Source organism: Calcarisporiella thermophila (genome assembly GCF_041956535.1).
Source record: "Calcarisporiella thermophila strain CBS 279.70 unplaced genomic scaffold VTP21scaffold_13, whole genome shotgun sequence".
Lineage (NCBI taxonomy): Eukaryota > Fungi > Calcarisporiellomycota > Calcarisporiellomycetes > Calcarisporiellales > Calcarisporiellaceae > Calcarisporiella > Calcarisporiella thermophila.
In genome coordinates, this window is record NW_027192203.1 from 204582 (window position 1) to 226261 (window position 21680).

Sequence of the window (21680 nt, forward strand, 5' to 3'; positions counted from 1 at the left end):
GAGAAATCTTATAAAACATGAAGATCCAATGTCTTGGACCTCGTTCTCCATCCACCACCTTTCTCATTAAACTGCGTCAAATTTCAATACTTTTAGACTCTCCACTTACTATTGAAGTTTTACATACATCTCCCTCGACACACATTGACGATGATTTTCGAGACGCGCTTGCAGCGGTTGGGTCTTCAGTCTCCACCTCCGATTTGAGTGAAAACGGCTATTCCGTAGCTGTACGCAATTTTGCTTCGGCTCTTAATCCGCTCAAACTCGTCAACTCGGCTCCTTCACAGCTTACTAAGGAGAAAAAGCAAATTAAAACAGAAATAATTTTTGAAACACCTAACTTCGAGATGGTGGATATATCAAGCATAGACTTTGTTCTTTTGTCGAATTACCACCAGATGCTTGCACTGCCTTACCTCACAGAATATACCGAATTCAAGGGGAAAATTTATGCCACCGAACCCACAGTTGAATTTGGAAAGTATGTGAGATTAAACCTTCTAGGTTACTTTTGGCACTAATGCAATGCTAATTTTTAGACAACTGATGGAAGAATTGGTGGGATATTTTGGAGAGAACAGTGCTAATAATGGACATTCAACTATTGGGTGGGTTATTAACTATTTGAAAATCGTTCAATGCAGTTCCATAATATATTTATATGGATAGTTCAAACGAGATAAATAGCAAAATGCGTAATATCTACACGCTCCAAGATGTCAAAGCATGCATTGACAAGATTATAGCTGTACGATATCGTGAACAAGTATCACTTTTTGATAACTTTAAAATTTCAGCTTTTAGCTCTGGATATTGTTTGGGAGGGTCAAACTGGTTAATAGAATCTGGATATGAAAAGGTAAGCTCTATATTAAATATATTTGTTTAATGCTCTCAGTTTATGGAAAAAATAATACTAAATATATTTTAAGATTTCGCTCTTGGGCTTGTCTTCTATTGTCTCTAATATGCACCCTGAGCCATTTGATAAAGCGGTTCTCGATTCGAATGTAGTGTTGATAAACAACGTTCAGCCATCTGCACCAACAATCACACCTGGTCAACGCGCAGATGAATTTTGTATTTACATTGCAAAGACACTGAAACGAGGAGGGAATGTCCTAATTCCATGTAGCCCGACTGACATATTTTACGATCTGATCGAGGTCTTGAATGATCATCTTAATAATGTGGGGCTCGGTAAAATTCCGATATACCTTATATCACCAATTGCCAATCACTCGTTGCATTATTCGAACATTTGCGGTGAATGGTAATATTTTAAATAGAGTGAAGACGCGATGTAATATTCAATTGTCACTCCCCAAATATTAGGATGTGTCTCAAGCGACAGGAAAAAATGTATCTCCCCGAGAACCCGCTTGGCCATAGTGATTTGATTGCTCAGAAACGCTTACTTCTCTACTCAGATGTTAACGATGAATTTGGACGAGCATATCGTGAACTCTGCATTGTCTTTGCTGGGCACCATTCAATGCTTGCTGGACCTGCAAAACGATTCATGAAACTGTGGGCACAAAATGAGCGAAACACGGTTGTGTTTATATCTACAGAGTTTGATTATACTCGTATTGTTGAGCGATTTGAGCCAATGCGTATGAGTGTTATCGACAATCCAATTGATATAAGGATGACTGCAACCAATATACTGGAACACTTGCGGGATCGTCCTCGTTTTATTGTTTTGCCAAGTGAATGTCGGGGCCCAGAAGTACAAGAACTTCTAAATAGACACACAGTCGCGTTTTATAAACGAGACGAACTGATCTATGTTCCTGCGTTTTCTCAATTTGAAAAAGCGCTAGTAAACGAACAGGTAAAATATAGATAATCTACGATTGAATTAAGCCATAGTTTCACTAATATATTTTTTTTTCTAGCTGGCTATGTCGGTCCGCATGCGAGATCTCGGGGACACAAAGGTGGCACCCCTGTCTGCACTCTTGACTCTCCATAATAACAACCTACAGTTAACACCATTAGCTGACCCGAAGGCTATTAAAACAGAGCGAAAAGAGTGCTTATGGGGTGAGATTCAGTTATCGAGACTGCTTTCGCGATTTTCCGAGGTAATCATTTGCAGATTATCTCAAAATCAAAACGCTTCAGCTTACATTTTTATCTTCAACAGGCTGGTTTTGAAGATTTAATAGTAGATAAAATCGAAGACCGTTTCAGAATATCTATTCTCCAGGATCGCGCAATCGTAACAATAGGTGGTGACTCGACAAAAGTAGAAACAAATGATGATGAGTTACGGTCGTTCCTAATGAAGTGCATTGTTGGGTTGCTTGAAGCAACTTGAAATTAAAGTTGATTTTTTTATTTCTTGTTAATAATCCCCGTTGTAAATCATGTACGCACTTGCTATTTCAATCTAGAATTCGAACACTTTATAATAAATGCTAAGCCACACAATTAAAATAACAGCTCCGCATAAAACCACCTTATCACGCATCAGGCAAGAGCGATCAAACTCTCTTCAACATCAACTTCACCTGATATACACATCTCAGACGTAAAATCCAGTTGGTTCAACTGGAAATATAGCATACGAACAAGTTTGATGGACAACCATATTCCTTATGCGCAATATGCGCTTCCCTCTTCCCAACCCCAGCCATTTAAACCATACTTGAATGCAAGGATCCCACCACCTTCTCTCGAGCTTAGTGCATTGCAACGAGATCTGGAACTGTTGCTAGACAAATCCAATGCGCGGGCAAAAGCACTTGAAGCCGATTTATTACACTTGGACTGGACGGTGAATTCTCGCCAACAGTCTCAACAGCAACAAAAAAAGGAGAAATCGAGGAAAGATGCAAAAACAAAATGGGAAGCATCAGGTTTGTGAATGTTAATTATTTTTTACCATTAAGCAATTAGCTAATATAAAAATTATTTTTATAATTCTAGACACCGATTTCGTGGTTGCGCCGCCGCAAACCAAATCCCGAACAGGAACACCGATGTAAGTTAATTCAAACTGCTACGCATTTAATACACGCCTTATCATTTGAAATATCTCGCTATATACTAATATCTTTTGCAAAAACTTTTATCTTTTTTTTTTAATTCAAAAAAAGACCCAGCGAGCAAAAGAAAAAGCGTAAACGGGATATAGATGAAGATTTAGAGTTATCAGAGCCTGAGAAAAGTATATTATTTAAATATAACTCTGTATATGTTGATCGAATATTAATATGTTTAATTTTTAGCGACCGCATTTAGTGCTCGGCCTAAAAAGTCGGACGAAAACAGGCTAAGCACGCCGACACCATCAAGAAATATATCTCCACCGTTACAAAAGCCAACCTTGCAACAAAACGAGTCTCAATTGAAGGTAGTATTTACATTTCCAAATATACGTATATTTACATTCATACTCACAATTCTTATTTGAAAAGGACAAAGCTACAAATCAAAAAAACCAAAGTAACATATTGAAAAAGCGAAAAATTAATGAATCAGGTGCAAATTCGCCTTATCCTCTCACCTCGGCCCCACATGTCTCTTCTACTGTTTCATCACCTGCTGTGATGAGTGGGGGCGGTGCAGAAGAATTTGTGGATTTCTCAAAGGCGAAGCACCAAGCAGTAATCACAAATCAACAATTCTGGACATATGTCGAGCCCTATTTCAAACCGTTTGGAGAGGAAGATCGAGCCTTTCTCCGACAGACTGTAAATATAATACTATTACATAACCAATTCCCACTTCTCTTCAGCTCACTGCGCACTTATATAGAACGAAGATGGTACCCCTTTTCTAATTCCTAAACTTGGCAAGTTTTATCTTGATGCTTGGGCAGAAGAGCAGCGTATGCTTGTCCCTTCCGATAAAGATTCACCGAATATTAAGACAGATTCACTCGTAACACGTCGTAACAAACGCTTACCTCGTGGCGATGATCCTGCTTCACATCTCAATGATGAAATTCTTACGATAAATGATGTGGTTTCTTGCGGTCCACTAATGGAGCGCATCTTGAGTTCGCTAATACAAGAAGCAGTTGTAGATGCACAGGATATTCTACAACAGAAGCAGAGTGATGACGAGAAAGAGGATGAGGGTATCGGAGCGGAAGAATTTGAAAAGTCAAGAGTTCCGCCACGGAATGATATTGTAGATATGGAAGAGCGGATTAAACGAGAATTACAGTTTATTGGGCTGCTTGGTGACGAAGAGGTTTGTGGAGTCTCCCTATCTTCCAAATTCAAATGCTTTTAACATATCATTATACTTATCCAGATCGATTGGAATGCACGGGAAGATGATGAAGTAAGCGCGAAGCTGCGCGAGCTTCAACGGCAACTCAAAAATCAGATAAAAGCAAATGAGTACAGAAAACAAAAGGTTCTCGAAAAAGTGGAGCAACACATGGGGTATCAGCAATATCTTGCCATTTTAGACGAAGTGAACCATCAAGTCGAACAAGTCTATTTGAAACGATTTGTAAGCGATCCGTGAAATATCTAAAAAGCTATCCAGCTAACATTGTATTCATCTTCTATCCACTACTAGCGTACTCCTCAAAAAGCGAAAAAACAACGCGGCAAAAACCCAGCTCCACCGCCTAATCCTGCTGCTGCAGCCGCAACTTCCTCCGAAATTAAACACGTTCTAGAACGCCGACGAAGATTGATTAATGGGCTGGGCAAGGTATTCTCGTTCGAAAAATTTCAACTGCCATCCGAGTCGATATATGGAGATGATGAGCCAAAAGTGGAGGATGAAATTGGAGGAGTTTTTGGTAGTACATCCAATAACCAGTCAAGGTTAGCAGGGTCACAGGGGGAGAATGTTGGTCGACCTTAATGCATTCTGTTCAAATTCTCTACACTAGTCATATATTTTTTATTGTTATATTCGTGTAAATAATATATCATTTCTTATTTATAAAGTTTTTTTTTTCTGAATATGAGGAAAGAGTTAAAAATCTACTCCCTTTCAGATAAGATCTATTTTTGGACATAAAATAAAGAATTCGACATTTTGCATCATCAAGGCCTATTTGCTTTTGTGGCCTCTTGCCATTTCTAACAATAACTCTAGTTCTCCCGTCTGCTGACACAGGGAGTAGAACATGCTGTTATCATCGCTCAGCAACTTGAGTGGAGAATCAAACTCTTTAACCAATCCTTCATCCATCACCAATATCTTATCATAATCAGCCACTGTTTGAAGCCTATGTGCAATACAAATTACAACAGCATCGCCTAATTCTTCGCGTAGAGTACTTTGGATCCGAGAATCAGCCTCAAAATCGATACTTGCAGTAGCCTCGTCCATAATAACAATCTTGGAGTTACGAAGAAGTGCGCGTGCAAGACAGAGCAGTGCGCGCTGCCCCTGAGAAAAGTTGAGACCTCCTTCAGACACAAACATTTCAAGAGAGCTTATGGCCTGGGATTCTGTAGTAGCAGAAACACTCTGAGAAGATATAAGCTGCACTCTCCTGAGGACAGTCCATATTGCCATGTCATCGTACTCAGAAAATGGGTCAAGATTAGATCGTACTGTTCCTGAGAAAAGGACAGGATCTAAAGAATAAAAAAAATTAAAGCTTGATACGAGCAGTAATATCATGGGCCAATCGTTACCTTGCGGAATGATTGTCAGACGAGATCGCAAATGGTGCAAGTCGATAGAGGTTATATCAAGCCCATCAATAAGTATACTACCACTCAGAGGGTTGACGAACCTTAGCAACGAATTGACTAATGTCGATTTCCCCGAACCTGTTCGTCCAACTATTCCAATCTTTTCGCCCGCCTTGATGCTAAAACTGATGCCGCGCAACACAGGCTCTAGCTCTGGTGCATAGCTAATATAAAGATTTCGTACTTCGATTTCGCCTTTGGTGGGCCATGCAGCTGGTGGAAGCACTCCACTACCCATGCATTCTCTCGGGATATCAACATATTCTCTTACTCGTTCCACAGTATTCATGCCCATTTCTAGATCGGTATACCACCGAATCGAGAAATTTATCTGGCCTGTGAATGATTGTGCAAATGTAAGCGCTAATCCCATGGCACCGGCATCCAACTCTCCGTTTATAACTTTATATAGCAGGAAGACCCCCGTGAGGCCAGAAAATACGGCACCAAGAGAGTCTGCTCGAACACTAAGCCAACGGTTTGCTGCCCAAAGGTAATAGTAATATTTCATATTGGTATCTAACAGAGCGAAGCATTTGTCTTTAAATCGATTTTGAACGCCAAATGCTCGAATAGTGGTAGCACCGAAAATTGTCTCGTTAAAATGCGAATAGATTGGAGAACGTGAAACTGAGTCTAATCGTTTTAGCTCTCGAGAAGTAGCAAGATATTTGCGACCCATGACTATATAGATATATGTGATAAATACAGCAGACACTATTAGCCATGGCATGATCACTACTATCGCAATAATCGCGCCAAATATCGCGAAGAGGTTGGCAAACATTTCAGATAAATTGATAATCAATGATGAATCAATAGTCGCCATGTCCTTAGAAAAGCGATTAAGCACACGCCCAACTGGAGTTTGATCAAAGAATCGAATAGGAGCCCCTAGGATCGCATCAAGCAACTTCTCGTGAAGAACCTGTGATGCTCGAAGAGATCCCATACATTGTGTTACCATGCCGAGGAAAATACACAAAATGGTGCAGAGGCATATAATTGCGTAAATAAGCAAATAATAGCGTACATCTACCGAATGAGTAAAAAAACCTGTGGTATTGAGAGCACCATCTCGCTTATAGTTTGGAATGATATGGTTGTGAAGAAGTTGTTTGGGTTTTTCATAGGCTGAAGTCCATATTTTGAGCCACCAGGATTCACCCATATTTGAAGTGCGCTCCAATATAAATATTGCAAGCAATATTGTGATAAAAAAGACACCACCAGCCGCTGAAAAGTAAAATGCATAGATCTTAGTGCTAACTCGCCCGCGTTCACGGTGCTCTTCACGTATGAGCTTAAAATCGACAGGGATTCTAGACTCTTCGACCAATGTGCTTGATCCATTATTGGATTGCTTTTTTGCGCGTTTTGAATCCAACCCGTTAATATATAACAATTCAATCTCTTTATCCTCTTGTTGGCTTATCCCACTCATTTGAACTTCGTTCACAGGATCTCCGTTGTCGCCATTTTCCTCCTCAAGCGTCAAAATTCTTTTCAGTACACCTCTCTCGTTAAGGTTTCTTATTGTGCCTTGATTCTCTATCTCCCCATTTCGTAAAACAACCAGTAATTTTGCGGCTGGTAAGCACAATCGTATGTTATGGGTGATAAGAATACGGGTGCGCCCATTCATTAAAGAACCAGTCAAGCAATGAGTGTAAATATGCCTGGCTGTGTGGGAATCGACGGCAGAAAGACAGTCGTCAAAAAGAAGATGACGCGCACGTGAGTATATGGCTCGAGCCAGGGCTATGCGTTGTTTTTGGCCACCCGATAAGATAACACCTTTTTCGCCAACCTAACAAGATAAAACGATTAACACAAACTGTGAAGAAATAAATTTATTCAATAACTTTACCTCTGTTAGATCTCCTTGCTCAAACATTTCCAAATCTCGTATAAGTGCGCAGCCCCATAATACTCTGCGGTACCGATTTTCGTCGAATGGATCTCCGAAAAGTATATTATCACGGATAGTAGCCTGTTGCAACCAAGGATGTTGAGATACATAGGCAACACGGTTGTTGAATAATCCTGTAACAGGATCTAGAATAGGCTCTGCTGCTTGAGGCAAAGAGATATTTCCACGAATTGCTTCTAACTCTAATTTGGAAACGCATATCAAGCGATTAGTTTGGCGAGTGTTATCTTGCGTACATGGATGGAATGAGAGTACCTCCTAAAAGGGCCATTAGAAGACTCGTTTTTCCACTTCCCGTAGGACCGCAAATAAGGCTCAGTTCTCCAACTGGAAATTCTACTGTAATATTTTTGAGCTGGAACGATGCCGAATTCATAGCTGCTTCTTCACTCTCAATTAAGTGCGATTTATGCCATCTAAAATTCCCATTCTTAATCCCAATCCACTCTTCATTTGCATTCTGAGGAGTATCGAGCTCCACTTCTTCGATGAACTCTTCAATTCTTCGTAATGACACCCTTGCCTCGAAAAATTGCATAATCACGATGGGCAGTACTTTGACCGGTGTTCTCAATCGTTCAAAAATTGCAATCACTGTAAATACCAGTGAGGCTGAGAGCTGATTTCCTTCACCAAGAGTGTAAAATGCAAATACAACGAGCGGAACGATAATAGGGGACGATGCCCAAATAAGCACCATGCACCCCCTATAAATATAAGTCTGAGCTAGCCGAGCCAATTCCGTTTGGCGTATGTCAAGAAGTTTCTCGCGAAAACGCGGCTCCCATGCAAAATATTTCACCACGCGAATACCATGCAGTAACTCGTTCATAAGCGAGATACGTGAGTCACGTGCATTCATGAGATGATCTTGGTTTCGAGAATAGAGCTTACTGGCGCTCGAGTTTAGGGGAATAGCGAGCATCATCGTAAGGAAACCAAGTGTAGACACCATGAAACCGAGCAGAATGCATAGGTAAACATAGCCTATAATGATTGCTGCCGGCAAAACAATCATGAAATACCTGGTACCAAATAGAAGTTAACAATAGATGGCCACCAGCTATATTACAATTTAATCTACCTACCAATATGAAATAAAATACACAATCCTATCTACATCCACCACCAACAAATTTGTAACCTTCCCGATATCCGCTTTTGTCTTTTCTTCATCTACTGTATTCAATTCGTCTACCGTTAAATTTTTTTTTTGCAGGACTTTTTCATAAATGGCACCACTAAGCTGGCCACGAAAATTGATTTCCACCGTACGTCCCTGGTAAAACATTTGGGTAATTGAAAGGGTGCGAATAACTTGTGCAAAAGTGATCATCAATATATAAAAGAGGGATAACTCCCACTTTTCCCCTCCGAATCGCTCTATATGAAGTAGTAATTTTTGAAGGAAGAAGGGAGCACCAAAATCGAGTATTATAGAGGAAGCGCTAAATAGCAGCTGAGCTACAAAAGTCTCAGGGTTCGCAGCAATCAATCGTTTAAGCAAGGTTGTTCCTCTAATAGACCGAATTGTAATTAATTGTATTTAAACAAATATAACAAATAAAAGGAAAGCCCCTACCTCACTGTTTTGAAATGCTCATAATGACTTTTAGAGGAGAATTCTCTTGGTAAGGCATAGATATCGTCGGCTTCAAGTGCATGATTATATCCGGTATTGAGTAAGGGGCTCATCCATTGGAAACATAAGGTTGACCAAATTGATGCATAGTTGCCAGGACTTTGTTCTCTGGACTTTTTAGATATAAACAAAAGGACGGGGAAAATGGAAATGTTTAGCATGGAGTTAAATAAAATTCTGCAAATATCTTATTACCTCCCCATTCAAAACGCTTTCATGCTTTTCTCGAAGATTAATTGGAATCCAAGGAATGGGCATAGTGAATACCAAAAATGTAGTAATACAAGATATGGCAAGATATAAGGATGCAAATGTCAGTTCTATCACTTGGCGAAACTCGGTGCCAGCGCCGGGTATCCCAATAATTGATGAGTGAAGGCGGAGAATCGAGGTGACCGTAGAGGTTGCTGTAAAAATGCTGAGCACTATTAAGCTTGCCAAGGTTGGAACTCGTCTATTTAGAATCAATAATGCTAATACGCTAAAACAAAGCTAGATTATATGTATATGAAGTGAAAACAACATAGCGCAAATAACCATTATAAAGCATGTACCCAACATAGACTGGCAATCCCGGGTGCTACCGCCTCGTAGACCTTTAATTCATCACCATATACGGCAAATCTGATTATTCGAAAAATACACAGTAATATGAGAGAGATACTTTGAGAGAGGAAGGCTGTAAAAAGCAATTTGTATCTCTTTTTGGAGGAATTAATGATCAAATCCCTGGAATCTATTTCCACGCACTCTTCAGTTCCAGAAGATTGTGAACGACGAAAATGCCATACTGAGATTGCAAGCAATATGCTCAAGTAAAATAACGGAAGAGCTGTATCAAGAATACTGTTTAAAGATGAATAGAGATCTTAAATTAAGTTCGGAAAATTTTAACGAAAAACACTATAAAAAAGACACCTTTCTTGAAAACAAGATGTCAACATAGAGGCCTAATGAATTTCATATTTTAAAATATTAGAATACCATTTCATAATTTTATAGAATTCAATTAAGAACGAACCTCTTCTGTCTCACAAATAATGTTAAACATCTTTCAGCTTATTATGGCGGTTTTACGTCAAAAATTTTCGGGTAGGTCAGCGATAATGGTAGTTTCCTTGAAAACTTTGACCTTCTACAGAACTACTTTCTATTTTTTTTATATATCAAATTAAAAATATGAGTCTTATTGAAATGCATCTTCGAGGAAATTTCTTTAATAAGTAATCGAAATTTGGAGACAGGGAATCTCAACCTAACCTATTCAATTTATTAGTATAAGCATTAAACCACAACTTCTATTCATTTAATATCTGCAATATTGGAACATCTGGAGGCATTTTGGACGGATGATTTTGGCGGCAATTATTCTCTTAACCTCAGCTCTCGGATGTTTAGCTGCTGAAGGTAGTTAATCTGTTTCAATGAGTAGCTCTACCGATAAACCAATTTTATTTTAGGATCCACTAGCGATGGAAAAAATATCGAGGGAATGGCTCTATTTGGTAAAATTTAAAATACATCTCCCACTTTAAGTGCTCCTCATTATTTTAAATCTCGGATACAGGATCAGAAATCCTCTACACATTCAAGTATGAGATCGCCATCGTAGCATTTCTTGTCGTCTACTTTATTAATTACTCAAATGGGTTCAAAAAAAACCAAGCCCTTGCTAAGAGATGGTATACCTTACCCACAAATACCTAGTTTTGCTCCTAACTTATTTTTTATCTTGTTCTTAATAAGGATGTCAAAACAATTGAGCCTTTTTCAAGATCAATTTTCGCTGGTTGGAGATGGAGAGGGCCATTCTCTGCTTAAAGATGGACCTGCAGATTATATCTTCTACCTCTCAGGACGTGTAAACTGCAAGTATGTGCACGGAAAAGTGAAGGTATGATAAGCCTCATATATATTGTGTGAACCACTTTGTTTATTCTGTGCATAACTGATTAGCTTAAACCTCGTCATGACTTGGTGATTTATATATGGAAAACTATTTCTAATCTTATTGGCAATGGAAAGGAAATGCTCGATACAGTGGTAGGTGACACACTTCGCAAAGCTATGCGATACACTTTGATAAAATTATTTTGCAAAACTTTTAGACCTTTGATGTGACTATGAACGACAATGAATACGAAAATTTTGTATTTGCAGTAGTTCACAAGACGAGAACAAAGGAAGCGAAGGAATCCAATTTTGCTGTGGTGAGTACAATCTAATATATTGGCATCTTGGAACACCATCTTGATTTTGCTCTTCATCTCTATTTTAAAGTCGAAGTTTTCCAAGCAAGGCATTAGTTCATTGCTGCCCTCATCTTTCAATATCTTTTCTGAAGCTGCGGAGATTACTGATGTTCTGCTAAACTCGAAAGTCGTCGAAACAATTAAGAAATATGAATCTCAACTACTCGAAATAGTTATCAGTGATATGCCACGTGTTAAGCCAGAGAAGGAGTAAGATTTTTTTCTTTTTTAATCTAAAACACTACTCGCTAAACTAGATATTCTTTATAGTTTGAAAGAAAATTACCCGAAGAGACTTCGCGTTACCTTCAAGCTCCCTCAAGATAATCAACTCGACTCCACGTGTGAACTTTCGGAGCTAGTCTTTTTCCTAATTGATGCCCTTCCAAAAAATTGCGCTTCATTCCGTGCCGATACTAAGAAACGTCTTCGTGCTAACCGTGAAGAGTTACGGCGCAGTTATCAGAAGCAACTGGAACTTGAACGTATTGAAGAGGCTCAAAAGAAGCGAGACGAAAAGAAGAAGGCAGAGAAAGAGCGTATTGCCAAGCTTAGCCCCGAGGAACAGCGCAAGCACGAAGAAAGGGAAAGGCAAAAAGAGCTTAGGAAAAGGCAAAAAAAGATGATGGTGCGTGGATAAATAGAATGACAATGTTATTTATTTTCTGTCCTAAAACTTATAAGGGGATTAAATGACTTCTGTTACCATTGGTTTGGCCTTTATTTTTTATTAGGAAATAATAAAACTCTATTTCATTATAAGAAATATTTTTTGGAGCCGGAAAAAACTCCTCCGGCAATATTTTGTGAGCCGTTTTATTGCTCTTCTAGGAGAGTGAATCAAACCATCGAGTGCATAAGGTGGAGACAGGAGGATATCCTATTGTTTCTCAAAGTGGTCACAAGTGTAAAATGCTCAGATCTGTTCGCCACCCCGGGAATTTTTGAAAGGATCTAAGGCCTTGTCTTCAAAAAGAAAAACCCTGGTAACAAAACCAGAATTGACTCAGCCGTCAACCTCAAGCAACAACACTTGAACTTTTCACTCGCTTTTCTCTTTTGTTCATGAGTATATTTAATACAGAATGCCGCTCTTCAGAATATTCGGTAGTAAACAGTCCAAGCTATCGGCCCACCGGACTGCAGATACAAACGAAGCACCTCATGATCATAAAACAGACTTACAGAAAGGTTGGCTCAATTAACAAGAATAATACTTGAACACCGTTCCAGCTTTTCTCTCTGTGCTAACACTTTCAAACGTGATATGGTTAGACTATTTTAGCAAGGCCCTTCCCCCCACGCCTAAATTGATGCCATTATCTCCGATGCCCTTTCGTGGTGCAACTCCGACAGAGGGGAGCGGTCAAGAGCCGAGCGTTACGCGACTGAATGTAGCAGGCACTGCAAACTTTGAAAAACCCGATAACGCATTTGTGCGACTGCAGCGCGATAGCGGTTTGGGAATGGAGAGACCACCAGGGGCTATTCCTAACAATCGATTTGGTATGCTTGCCTTTTGTTTGATTCTGGGCTATTGTATCAGCATTGATAAATTTCTGAATTGTCCCTTTTGCATCCACCTTGCGACAGTCAATAGATCAAAGCAAAATAGTAGAGAATTCGAAGATTCAATTCATCCCTTATACCAGTTGCCGGTCAGAGTGCCTTCACCCATATCACCCATATCACCTCAATCACCTGACGATCCAATGCAAATTTCTAAAACTCAGCTATCGCTTGACGACTTTAATCTTTTACGTACCCTTGGCACCGGCTCATTCGGTCGAGTGCATTTGTAAGTAGTTTTCAATTCCGCAGGTCCGTAGATAGTTTGACATAACCAGTAGCTCATTCTGATATTAAATCCGGGGATTTAGATCGCAATCCAAACACAATTCAAAGTTTTACGCCATCAAAGTCATGAAGAAGATGTCTATAATTCAATTGAAGCAAGTAGAGCATACTAATAATGAGAAAACGCTACTCGAGAAAGTCGAGCATCCATTCCTTATTCGAATGTGGGGCGCGTTTCAAGACGATTCTAATCTCTACCTTATTCTCGACTACGTAGCCGGCGGAGAGCTCTTTACGGTGTTGAGAAAACAACAAGTATGAAGTCCTTGTAAATTATTGCTTAGCAAAGCTTCGGTTGGATTGACGCTCCCTGTTTAATATTTGAAGCGATTTGGCGAGAATGTCGCAAGATTCTATGCCGCTGAAGTACTTCTGGGCCTAGAGTATCTCCACTCGCTCGATATAATTTATCGTGATCTGTAAGCCATTTTCGTTTTCTCTTCACGGTGGACATGAAGCTTACGGGCTTGTCTATGCTGTAAAAAAACAGTAAGCCGGAGAACATTCTGCTTGATCGCAATGGCCACGTTAAAATTGCAGATTTTGGGTTTGCAAAGTATTGTCCTGATGTTTGCTACACCTTTTGTGGAACCCCAGGTAAAAATGATTCTGACTGGATTAAAGAAGAGCAAAGTTCATTTCATCCCATTTTGCCAGACTATCTTGCGCCGGAGATCATCCAATCGAAGCCTTACAGTCGTGCAGTCGACTGGTATTCGTTTGGCGTGCTAATCTTCGAAATGCTGGCTGGATATCCACCGTAAGCGCTTTATCACATATACGCTCTACAAGCTTCTAAATTGTCTTGTTATATTCTAAACAGATTTTACGATGAAAGCCAAATGCGTATGTATGAGCGCATTCTTGTGGGCCAGATATACTGGCCCAATCACTTCTCTCACTCTGCAAAAGATCTATGCCGCCGTTTGATCACCTCCAATCTTACGAAGCGACTCGGAAACCTCCGGGGAGCATCCAGGGATATCAAGCAGCACCCGTGGTTCCTCGGCACCAACTGGGACGCCCTGCTTGAACGAAGGGCCAAGCCACCTTTTGTCCCTTCTATTGCTCACGAGGGGGATGCAAGCTGCTTTGATATGTACGAGGAGGAGGCGGAGCCATATGGGAAACCTGCAGATGATTTATATGGACATTTGTTTCCAGATTTTGACAAAATCTGAGAAAAGGATATTTGTTATTAGCGTCTTTGTCTAGTATGTCCACAATTTATATCTCTAAATGGGATCTGCCTATTTGTGGGGTTGAAACTATTTAATAAATGTTTGCTAATATATTCTCCTCCTAGCTCGCTTAAGGTAACAATACTAATAGAGACTTTTGATTATTTTTTTCTCCGCTCTCTACCTTAACTTGATATATAATTTTGCGGGTTTAGGCTCGTTCAATAAAGCAATCTCTGTTTCGCATTTACTTTTTTTTTCCTTGCGGTTCGACATTTCACTCCTTAGAAGAGACCATCATTCACTGTGGAATATCGCTGCTGCTCTACGGAACCCACATACGATTGCGGACTATTCCGAATCTTGTGTTCTTAGTCTCTTTAATCTCAAAGCTCCCCTTTGGATTCCATTGCGCTCATCCACTGCTTTATAACCAGCTTAATTTATCTTCTTTTTATCCCTGATGGCTATTACACAGCAGCAGGCCAACCCCCCTCATTATGAAAAGAATGACTCGGTGGCGGCTACGACTCCAGCAATAATCGCTGACCCACAGAATTGGAAATCGTCATCTACTCCTGTCATAGAAGATGCAAAATCCAAATTGACAGCTGGCTGGATACCTAAATTTTCTATGAAAAATTTATACAATCCGCCTACCACCCATTCACTTTCCATTTCTCCTCCTCCAGATGCGAATCTTTCTCCACCCCCCCCAACCGCCGCACTGCCACCATCATCTGCACCTTCCTCCACTGTTTCCACCTTTTTCCCCCCTTCACCTTCCCCTTCCTTATCTTCTGAACGCCCGATTACAACAAGACCTCGTAGCAACACTGTTCAGAGCTGCACGCATCTTGAAGTTCCTTCTGATCCGCCTAAAGTCCAGCTTCGCAGGGGAGGCTCTTTTCGCCGGACTTACTCTTCAAATTCCATAAAAGTAAAGAAAGTTGAAGTTTCCCCTTGCAGTTTCGTAAAGATAAAGCTGCTAGGCAAAGGGGATGTGGGCAAGGTTTATCTTGTGAGGCAGAAAAAGACCAACAAACTATATGCCATGAAAGTGTTATCAAAAAAGGAGATGATTAAGCGGAATAAAATCAAAAGAGTACTCGCTGAGCAGGTATACCCTTATATTATTATTCTAGCCTAGCCTAGGTTTAATGTTCCTTAACTCTTCTTATAAATATCCTTACAGGAGATACTTGCGACAAGTAATCACCCATTTGTCGTAACACTTTATCACTCATTTCAAAGTGAGGCATATTTATATCTATGCATGGAATACTGTATGGGAGGAGAGTTTTTTAGAGGTAATATTGAACGAGCCACCCATGAACTCACACCCCATTTATTAAATATATTTAATATCTCGAACTGTTAGTGTTACAAACGATGCCGGGGAAATGCATTCCTGAGGCCGATGCGAGGTTTTACGCAGCAGAAGTTGTAGCGGCACTCGAATATCTCCACCTCAACGGCTTTATTTACCGCGATTTAAAACCAGGTACACGCACATTTGTCTCCTCTCCCTCAAACTGGTTCTCTTGATTAACTCTGTTTTTTTTCTATTTGCATTTTCTCAACAGAAAATATTCTCCTTCATCACAGCGGTCATATTATGCTCACGGATTTCGATCTCTCCAAACAATCCAATCCAAGAGGGGCTCCCTCAGTGGTTAGCTCTCCATACTCTGTAGGTTTATCAGCGGTCTATTTCTGTTGTTTTTATATTAATGACGCTTTCTTCGTTAATAGCCTCCCACTATTGACACTCGATCCTGTATTGGAGACTTGAGAACCAATTCCTTCGTTGGCACTGAAGAGTATATAGCCCCTGAAGTAATCAAGGGATGTGGGCATACAAGGTAATACTCCTTAATCTCTATTGCATCCCCAATTATTGCTCACGCTCCGCCTAATTTCGCAGTGCTGTCGACTGGTGGACGCTAGGAATCTTAATATTTGAAATGCTCGTATGCTTTTATTCCTTTGAACTTATTTTATTGTTTTTCAATAACGTACATAATTTTATTTCTATCTCTAGTATGGAACTACACCATTCAAAGGTGCAAATCGACATGCGACCTTCTCTAACATCCTACGCAATGAGATCCAGTTCCCTGAATGTCCAGGATCGCAACAAATAACAAGGTACGTTGGAGATAATCCTAAACCAACGATGAATTAATGTACTAAATATTATTGTAGTACATGCAAGGGAATAATCCGTGCACTTCTCCACAAAGATGAACATCGACGCCTTGGTTCTCGTGCTGGAGCCGCTGATGTTAAAGCCCATCCTTTCTTTAAGCCAATACATTGGGCCCTTCTTTTGCACACTACCCCACCAATTATACCAGGACAAGGAATGGATGAGAATCAACTACGGAGTTTGCGTGAAACTTTTAGCATTGATATTGAATCAGAGGCATTGGTAGGATCAGATGACGATGACGATGGGAGTAATCCGTTTAAAGGATTTAACTCAGGTAAAATATCAACCACACCGTTTATCAGCTATCAATTCTATAGCTAACTGGTTTATTTTTCTTAATATTTTCCTAGTTACTCTACATCATGAGGGGGAGGACGATTGGAATTAAAATAGCTACCTTTCATACTACCCAAAGCAAAAGTCAACCGCTGGTTGCAAGATAAACTTACCCACCCTTGTATCTATAATGTACTTTTTATTCAATCGCTATAAATTTCGATTCCTTTATACTTTGGCTGCATCCTACTTATCTGTTACTTATTGCTGTGAAATTTTAGTTACTGTCTATTTTCATTCTTAATAATAAATATTTGTTATTTTCTGCGTGGTGCACAAGTGAAAACTTCCCATATGGTCCCCAAGTAAACCTACCAATTTCATTACACGAAAGATACAATTCTATTGCAGCCATCTTCATTTGCATGGTCTAAGGGATAGTTTAGCTAGCCTTAGGCTCCGTGGATGCTAATGTTTTTTTAACAAGTATGAGAAAGATGGCTGACGACCTATTCGCGTGTTTGGTTTGGCTTTTATTGTGCATAAGAAGAGGCATTTACGTCTAGTTTCTTGCTTTTTTTATGGTTTGCTGTCGTTTTTATTGCTATAATCCCTTATTATCTTAAAATTTACCTACATAAAATAATTTTATATATAATAATATCCTTTCTATAATATCTTCGGGGTTAGTATTTATATTACGACACTTCGCATTTCCAACAGGTGGATCTCCAGTAATGGATTAATTTATTCAAAATAAAGAGGTCCTACAAAAGGTATTCGTCGGGAAAACTCAAAGGACTATGTAAAAGCATAAGAAACTCCTCATGTTTCACTATCATTTCTTTATTTTCGGGGTTATCTCTACGTTGGACCTCAATATATTGAAAAAATTTATAAACCCTTTAAATGGCTTATCAAATCTCCCACGCTCGTTTCAATTTAATTCGAAACAAAACTGTTCAGTTTTTCCATTACTTAAACAACAATGGCCGATCAGCAGCAAAAGACAATTCTTTACTCCTACTTTCGCTCTTCATGCTCATGGCGCGTTCGAATTGCCCTTGAACATAAGGGCATCCCGTACGAGTTGAAGCCCGTAAATCTATTGAAAAATGAACATGTAAGCTATCGTCTTCCCCGAGTTTATTGAGTGTAAGTAACTGGATCAATTTAACTAATAGAAATCTGAAGTGTACACGCAGCTTCAGCCATTCAAAGAAGTACCCACCCTCTTGATTGATGGGCTATCCATGACACAGTCTATTGCCATTTTGGAGTATTTAGAGGAAACTCGACCAGGTGAGATAAAGCCTCGATTTTATACCCTACTGAATTTAAATATATAAACTGAGGCAATTATAGAGAAGCCGCTGCTACCCAAAGAGTCTCATGCACGAGTTCAGGTATACTTTGGCCCTTCTATGTCACCAATTTTGACTCTAATATATCTTTATTTTTGACGCCTAATAGGTCCGCACTATTGTCAATGCTATTGCATGCGATATCCAACCCATTAACAATCTGCGCGTTTTACAACACGAGTTCGTCGCCCCGCACAAAGTGAAATGGATCCATGAATGGGTCAAATTTGGATTTGACGCTCTTGAATCTATCCTCAAGACGACCGCAGGTAAATGCTGCGTTGGTGATGAAGTGACCTTCGCCGATTTAGCTCTTGCACCGCAAGTGTACAATGCACTGCGGTAAGTATTCATTTATTACCTTGTTTCCTTAATTTTCATTTTAACTCTCCCTGCTCCTTTTAAATAATTAGTTTTGAAGTCGATATGACGGCATATCCAACTATCCATCGCATCTACAACCATCTTTTGGAGCTAGAAGCTTTCAAAACGACCTATCCTCATCGCCAGCCAGATTGTCCAGCAGAGTTGCGGGAAAATTAACCCTGCCACGCAGTGTATACTCAGGGAAATCGGATTCAACTATATAACCCGACGATTATATAATTAAAATTTCTGTCCTTAAATAAAATGCTGAGCGATTACGACTAATATTCAGTGCTCCTTTATGCTAAGCTAAGGTGTTAAATGAACAAACTCTATTTTACCATATAGAATTGCATGCACTATTTATGATAATAAAAGTGCCTATATTACTATGGCTTACAGGCATTTATCTCTCAGGGTCACCTCATAGCTTATCGATATAATAAATAACTGCTGAATTATCATCAAAATCCTATACTTCTTGTTAAATGCATTAGAAAATAATATCTCTTTAGATCTCTACATGAAGAATTAAGGGCATTTAGGTGATGCCCTTAATTGAAAATCTAAGGTTTGGATGTTAAGAAAAGGTTCTTGAGAATTATGATATATCAGATATCGTGACTGTTTGATTTCAGAAACAATTTCAGCAACGTACCTTTACTTCCATGTTAGAATCTACTTAGAGTTTCCTCCTCTCTACTCTCGACGAAGGATACGCGTCAATATGGTTAGTATATCATTCTCATTATTAAGGCATCCATCCATCCACTGCCACTAGTGGGAACCTATGATACTCCAGATTCATCTTGTGGAGATGGAAGTGCAGGTTTTATTTTTGGAGCTGGATAGAAGATGCTTATGTTACCAAAACGGATGATAATTTGAGAGGATCGATCGACGTTCTGGAGCGATCTATCGAATTGTCTTAATGTTGCATGATTTTTGGGCAAACATGTGTAGAAACAACCGTTATTGCTGATAATAATGCTGAACCTATATTTTTTATTTTCACTTACAGACTACCAAGCGCAGGAATAACGGACGTAATAAGCACGGTCGCGGTCACGTCAAGCCCGTCCGCTGCTCTAACTGCGCACGCTGCGTGCCCAAAGTACGATTCTTAAATTAATAGAGCCAGAGATCAACAAAAGAATACTAATGGGGTATATATAGGACAAAGCCATTAAGCGATTCGTCATCCGCAACATGGTTGAGTCTGCTGCCATTCGTGATATCACCGAGGCCTCAGTCTACCAGGGTATTTTTTATCTCAAATTTGATTTTAATTCCACTCAGGCCGCTTAAAGATATTAATACCAATTCACTTTCTGTAGAGTTTGCCCTCCCCAAACTCTACGTAAAGACCCACTATTGCGTGTCCTGCGCCATTCACGCTCACATTGTGCGCGTGCGCTCGCGTGAAGGCCGTCGTGACCGTAACCCTCCTCCCCGTTTCCGCTTCAACAAGGATGGAAAGAAGGTTACCGGAACTGCTCAAAAGAGCTCTGCTTAAATACGTGCATTTGATGAAATTGCTCGTTATAATCTTAATAAACTAAATATATTTTACTCATTTCTTTCGTATGTGTTTTTCACTCAATCACATTAAACCTCGTCAAAAATCCCTCCACAAAGAATTCTGATATGCCCGAATGGAACATGGAGGGATTTTTCAATATTTTCAAAGATTTTTGACAGTGAAGCAAAACAATATTGCAGAGATAATATTTATTAGATACAATAGTATTCCGACTTCATCACAACGTCAAAAGGCTTGACTATTTTACTGCTGGGCAGGGCTATAAGGAAAAAGTCATTGGACAATAATTCAGCGTTCTGCTATTAGTGTCAGTTGAAAATATTATAATCTTACCGGCCACGGCCAAACCCACCACGGAACTCAGGGCGGAAGTCGCCACCAGCACCCTCCTTCTTGCGGTATTCATCGCGATCCGAACGGGGTCCACGGAATCCTTCGCGGCGGCCCTCCTCGCGTCCGGGGCGAACTCCGGGAGCACGGGTGGTACGCTTGAAGGTGGCGGGCACGATCTCCGTGGGCAAGTGCAGGTAGTTCCGGATGTACTCAATACCCTCGTTGGTGAGAGTGTAGTAATAGTATTGCCAAGAGAATTGTGTCTTGACGTAGCCGCGAGAGTTGAGCGATTGCATCGCCTTGATAACCTCAAGATTGGGCACATCGATGTCTTGGTGCTTAGGGGCATTGAAGTCCTTCTTGGCCACAAGAACTCCCTCTGTAGTAAACAGCTATTAGAATAAGCTCACTTAACAAGCCATCAAAATAGTTAATACCCTTGAAGAGGTTCTCGTAGATGAGCTTCCGGTTCTGCTTTGAGATGAGCATGTTGTAGTGAAATTCTAAGAAAAATGATAAAATGGATTAGAAAAATCGAAAGTCTTGGTAGGAAGAGATGAAATGAAGAGGAATCCAATACAGAGTAATAGATAGTCTCCATTCTCTGAAGATATCCCAACAATTTATTCATAGCCATCACGTATAAAATGATGATCTACGAAATTCAACTATTGTATCTTTTTGTCTTTCATCCAACTCCATCCATCGACCATTTCCATCCATTGTATTTTTCAGCACAATATGATGGATGGATGTTTTCTCAATAGTTGCGATGGCAGTATAGCGATGCTCACCTTTTGCCTTTGCTGGATATACGCACGGCCGAGGGAAGAGGAGGGATCACTCTCGCAGCCCGACTGGTTTCAAATGACTTCGCTCAGGATTAATTGATTACGTCACTAACTATCGTCATGAGTTGTTGACGAATTATTATTTCAATCTTTCACCTTTAGCTTTAAAACTACTTATAGTATATAAATCTCGATTCGACATTGTTATTCAATTATATTTATTATGATTGAATGATAATT

General features: G+C 39.8%; 9 protein-coding genes across 9 annotated transcripts; 7 read left to right on the forward strand and 2 right to left on the reverse strand.

Moving 5' to 3' along the window:
* Positions 1 to 17: 17 nt before the first annotated feature.
* VTP21DRAFT_1987 (uncharacterized protein) lies at positions 18 to 2329 on the forward strand (the record flags this gene model as incomplete). Its single annotated transcript, XM_069392131.1, has 7 exons — positions 18 to 484; positions 543 to 611; positions 673 to 862; positions 936 to 1276; positions 1339 to 1840; positions 1905 to 2093; positions 2156 to 2329. 7 exons carry the CDS (start codon positions 18 to 20, stop codon positions 2327 to 2329), a joined length of 1932 nt encoding a protein of 643 aa, XP_069250564.1.
* A 261-nt stretch (positions 2330 to 2590) lies between these two features.
* On the forward strand, positions 2591 to 4842 carry VTP21DRAFT_1988 (uncharacterized protein; the record flags this gene model as incomplete). The annotated part of the gene is made up of 7 exons (XM_069392132.1): positions 2591 to 2788; positions 2941 to 2995; positions 3243 to 3367; positions 3432 to 3707; positions 3772 to 4212; positions 4276 to 4479; positions 4549 to 4842. The coding sequence occupies 7 exons, from the start codon at positions 2591 to 2593 to the stop codon at positions 4840 to 4842; spliced, it is 1593 nt and encodes a 530-aa protein (XP_069250565.1).
* Positions 4843 to 5034: 192 nt separating this feature from the next.
* Positions 5035 to 9520, reverse strand: VTP21DRAFT_1989 (uncharacterized protein; the record flags this gene model as incomplete). The annotated part of the gene is made up of 7 exons (XM_069392133.1): positions 5035 to 5567; positions 5628 to 7497; positions 7558 to 7802; positions 7876 to 8645; positions 8709 to 9137; positions 9203 to 9375; positions 9458 to 9520. 7 exons carry the CDS (start codon positions 9518 to 9520, stop codon positions 5035 to 5037), a joined length of 4083 nt encoding a protein of 1360 aa, XP_069250566.1.
* A 1091-nt stretch (positions 9521 to 10611) lies between these two features.
* On the forward strand, positions 10612 to 12154 carry VTP21DRAFT_1990 (uncharacterized protein; the record flags this gene model as incomplete). The annotated part of the gene is made up of 8 exons (XM_069392135.1): positions 10612 to 10669; positions 10723 to 10767; positions 10830 to 10944; positions 11009 to 11156; positions 11219 to 11305; positions 11371 to 11472; positions 11543 to 11724; positions 11785 to 12154. The coding sequence occupies 8 exons, from the start codon at positions 10612 to 10614 to the stop codon at positions 12152 to 12154; spliced, it is 1107 nt and encodes a 368-aa protein (XP_069250567.1).
* Positions 12155 to 12599: 445 nt separating this feature from the next.
* VTP21DRAFT_1991 (uncharacterized protein) lies at positions 12600 to 14552 on the forward strand (the record flags this gene model as incomplete). Its single annotated transcript, XM_069392136.1, has 7 exons — positions 12600 to 12705; positions 12790 to 13020; positions 13108 to 13312; positions 13395 to 13626; positions 13699 to 13790; positions 13862 to 14131; positions 14195 to 14552. The coding sequence occupies 7 exons, from the start codon at positions 12600 to 12602 to the stop codon at positions 14550 to 14552; spliced, it is 1494 nt and encodes a 497-aa protein (XP_069250568.1).
* A 463-nt stretch (positions 14553 to 15015) lies between these two features.
* Positions 15016 to 17155, forward strand: VTP21DRAFT_1992 (uncharacterized protein; the record flags this gene model as incomplete). The annotated part of the gene is made up of 9 exons (XM_069392137.1): positions 15016 to 15672; positions 15748 to 15862; positions 15934 to 16056; positions 16139 to 16245; positions 16308 to 16417; positions 16480 to 16525; positions 16597 to 16703; positions 16761 to 17041; positions 17118 to 17155. The coding sequence occupies 9 exons, from the start codon at positions 15016 to 15018 to the stop codon at positions 17153 to 17155; spliced, it is 1584 nt and encodes a 527-aa protein (XP_069250569.1).
* Positions 17156 to 18031: 876 nt separating this feature from the next.
* On the forward strand, positions 18032 to 18950 carry VTP21DRAFT_1993 (uncharacterized protein; the record flags this gene model as incomplete). The annotated part of the gene is made up of 5 exons (XM_069392138.1): positions 18032 to 18166; positions 18228 to 18345; positions 18409 to 18449; positions 18517 to 18749; positions 18821 to 18950. 5 exons carry the CDS (start codon positions 18032 to 18034, stop codon positions 18948 to 18950), a joined length of 657 nt encoding a protein of 218 aa, XP_069250570.1.
* Positions 18951 to 19500: 550 nt separating this feature from the next.
* On the forward strand, positions 19501 to 20289 carry VTP21DRAFT_1994 (40S ribosomal protein eS26; the record flags this gene model as incomplete). The annotated part of the gene is made up of 4 exons (XM_069392139.1): positions 19501 to 19503; positions 19795 to 19887; positions 19950 to 20034; positions 20111 to 20289. The coding sequence occupies 4 exons, from the start codon at positions 19501 to 19503 to the stop codon at positions 20287 to 20289; spliced, it is 360 nt and encodes a 119-aa protein (XP_069250571.1).
* A 270-nt stretch (positions 20290 to 20559) lies between these two features.
* Positions 20560 to 21138, reverse strand: VTP21DRAFT_1995 (40S ribosomal protein eS10; the record flags this gene model as incomplete). Its single annotated transcript, XM_069392140.1, has 3 exons — positions 20560 to 20575; positions 20650 to 21028; positions 21087 to 21138. The coding sequence occupies 3 exons, from the start codon at positions 21136 to 21138 to the stop codon at positions 20560 to 20562; spliced, it is 447 nt and encodes a 148-aa protein (XP_069250572.1).
* Between the last annotated feature and the right edge of the window lie 542 nt (positions 21139 to 21680).